This window comes from Sorex araneus, chromosome 11 (assembly GCF_027595985.1).
Source record: "Sorex araneus isolate mSorAra2 chromosome 11, mSorAra2.pri, whole genome shotgun sequence".
In the NCBI taxonomy this organism is placed as follows: domain Eukaryota; kingdom Metazoa; phylum Chordata; class Mammalia; order Eulipotyphla; family Soricidae; genus Sorex; species Sorex araneus.
This window is the reverse complement of record NC_073312.1, coordinates 28,780,420-28,783,308: the sequence shown is the minus strand read 5'-3', so window position 1 is coordinate 28,783,308 and position 2,889 is coordinate 28,780,420. Positions and strand designations below refer to the sequence as shown.

Sequence of the window (2,889 nt, the reverse complement as noted above, 5' to 3'; positions counted from 1 at the left end):
TTTGTTCTAGGGTGGTGGTGGTGGCAGTTGCAGATCAAATTAGGGACTTCCAGGATGTCTGGCATGTGCTCTTGCTCCTGAGCCATCTCCCTGGCCCTGAGACCTGTCTCCGTGATACTCAGCCAACTGGGCCATTGGTTCAGTGCAAGGGCCCACGGATGTGGTGCTGCCAGGAATCACTTGGCCCCTGCTGGTCTCTCAGGAGATTCCAGGCTGCACCCAGCAATGCTTTGGGCATCCTGTGGTGTCGGGGACTGAACTGGAGTTACCCACATGCAAGGCTTGTGCCTTGACCCTCCTATGACTTCTCTGACCTAGAGCTTCCTTTCTTATCTACAATGCAAGAACCTAGCTAGTAGACTCTCCAGAGAGCCCCTCAGCATCCCCCTCCTCCCCCACACATTGGCTCGAGGCAGTGTGGGGATGGTGGTGACCATGTCACCTTTCTTTACCACTCTTTGTCCAGCGCTGACCTCAGCGGCTGGCCCATACGAGATGCTCAACCAAATCTGTTGCATGAAGGAACAACTGAAATGTTACCTTGCTCTGGACATGGGCAGCTCTGGCTGTGTCCTTAATAGTTGGGGCCTTTTGTAAGGCCACCCCCCCATCCACAGAATGACAGGAATGTGCCCCCCAAGTGCACATTTACAAAACCCAAAGAAAGTTCAAGGAGTCATGGTCATTACTTTAGAGGCTTTCTCGGGAGTGTCTGTCATTCTGGGTCTTTTGGCCATGCGGCTACCTCACTACCTGTCCTGCTCTTTATTACTTCTTCTGTGTGTGTGTGTGTGTGTGTGTGTGTGTGTGTGGCCAGTTAAGGAACACACGTTATCCTGTCACTGACCATTGCACCTGGAGCTACTTCCTCTGTGGGTAACTTATCTCATTATCATGGATCCCCTTGCTGGTCTCTCCAAAGGCTGCGACTTCCAGAGTGACAGGAATAGGACTGCCTGCTGTCCCCGTGCCCTAGACTTGCAGAGACCCTTGCTAGTGTGGCAATAGATGGTCCTATGCCCCTGGGCTGACGACTCTGTCTGAACCTCGTGGTGCCTCTGGGTCCTTTCACATCTTTAATTCTATACCAACACCCAGGGGTGGGTTTTGCAGAAGTGGAGTGATTTTTAAGCGGGTCCGTGATTTTTCTGTGAAATTGTCGCTGTTTTTATTTTTGAACTTTTCATTTAGCCTCCTGTTCCGAGCATAAAAATGGCACTAGCTATGAGGAATTAATATTTTGTGATTTATTGTTAGTGTTATTGGGATATCAGGAAGTGGTAGGTGTTTTTTGTTAAATATGGTTTTAAAAGGTTTGCTGCATTCTTGAGTGTGCTTTTATTATATCTGGGGGCAACTTTGCCCCTGCTTGTAGAATAGATCTGGGATTGATAAGGAAACAGCACTCCTGAGGCTGGTGTGCAACTGTTCTCCGGCCTTACATCATCCCCAGACGATGCTCTGGCTATGGGGAGCTGCTCAGATTTGGTCTTTCCAGAAGTCAAGGTAACCAGAGATGCGTCCTGCCCACCTCGAGGTATGCGCTATGGTGTCTCAGAAGGGAAAGGGCTCTTAGGACTGCTCCTGCCCATCTCTCTTGTCATTTAGAATTAGAAAAGCAAGGTCCAGAGTGGAGAAGTGATTTTTTCCAGGGAAAAGGGCCTGAGGCTTCTCCCCATTATCCCCTCCCCCTCCCCTGCCTGGCTGCAACCCAGCACCCCTGAATGTGAATACCCTGGCTCATGTCTGGGGCCGACTCTCCCGGTCTCCGAGCAGCTTCTACCCCAGCATGGAAGAACTGTTGCTAATGCAGCCCCTGCTCGCCCCGACACATTTGTCTTCTCCAGCCAGGAACCAATATCCAGCAGAGAGTTTATTGGCACAATTTCTCCAGAAAGAGGCTGGAAGCCTTGGCAAGTTCAGACTTTAATGTTTTTTTATCCAGACTCCCAAAGGAGCACCCCGTTCCCCTCCCACCATCTCCACCAGTCCGGATTAAGCTTTTCTCCACCCCCAGGAAGTCACGGCGCACAGAGCAGAAACGGCACAGGCCGAACCAGCAGGCACCTGGAGCATGGACTCAAGAGAGTACGCCACGGGCGCCATCTTTGTTAAGGGCAAACTAATACAGGGGCGACACCAGAGAACGCAGAAAAGCCAGGACTCTCTTGATTCTTCCGAAGGTGTGAGGGAGGCAGGATGGTGGATGGGGCAGACTTTCCTTTTCTGTTTTCTCAGAAAACATGCAAAGAAAGGCTTCACAAACAACTAAGGTCACACAGCTATCATCTCTCAAACTTCCCTTTCCAAAGATGGTCACCCCTGGGGTCCATTCAGTGGCGCACACACAGCAGAACCAAGTCTACTGGGCGTGGAGAGACACAGGTAGCGGGAGAGATTTAGTTTTCCACAAAGGTTGTCAGTTTTTTTTTTCCTTTATTGACAGGATTTAAAGTGCATATAACTGAAGGCAAAGTCCAAGGCCTAGAGAAAGATATAAGGCCCGAGAGAGAGGCTCAGAGATTCTAAAGGCGGCAGAAGGATACCTACCTAAAAAGGCCACTTGAGCTGCAAAAAGGATGGGGCAGGGAGAAAGAAAAACGGGGGAAAGGGAAGGAGGGTGGAAAGAGAGAGAGAGAGAAAAAGAGAGGGTGGGGGAAAGAATGTGGGAAGAAGAAGAGAAATACCAGTTCAGAAATCCGGACAGCATTAGTAGTTGCAGCTAGTCTATATACCTGGAGAAGACGGCCTGCACTTCAGGTAGGAACCCTTGTTTTAAGAAATCTGAGAAGGGGGACAAATAAAAGAAGGGTCCCAGGAGAATAACACAGCACCCAGGGGCCCTTCCAACGGGGGCAGGAGTGGAGGGGCTTCTCCGTGCGTCTGTCT

The 2,889-nt window shown here is 50.4% G+C and overlaps 1 protein-coding gene across 1 annotated transcript in view; it reads right to left on the bottom strand.

Annotated features, from left to right (window-relative positions):
* Positions 1-1,997: 1,997 nt before the first annotated feature.
* The window catches only part of CRTAC1 (cartilage acidic protein 1), a 150,759-nt gene continuing 149,867 nt past the window's right edge, over positions 1,998-2,889 (bottom strand). The window contains exon 15 of the mRNA XM_055119588.1: positions 1,998-2,568. Within this exon, the coding sequence (XP_054975563.1) occupies positions 2,450-2,568 (119 nt within the window). The 3' untranslated portion in view covers positions 1,998-2,449. The remainder of the gene's footprint in view (positions 2,569-2,889) is intronic.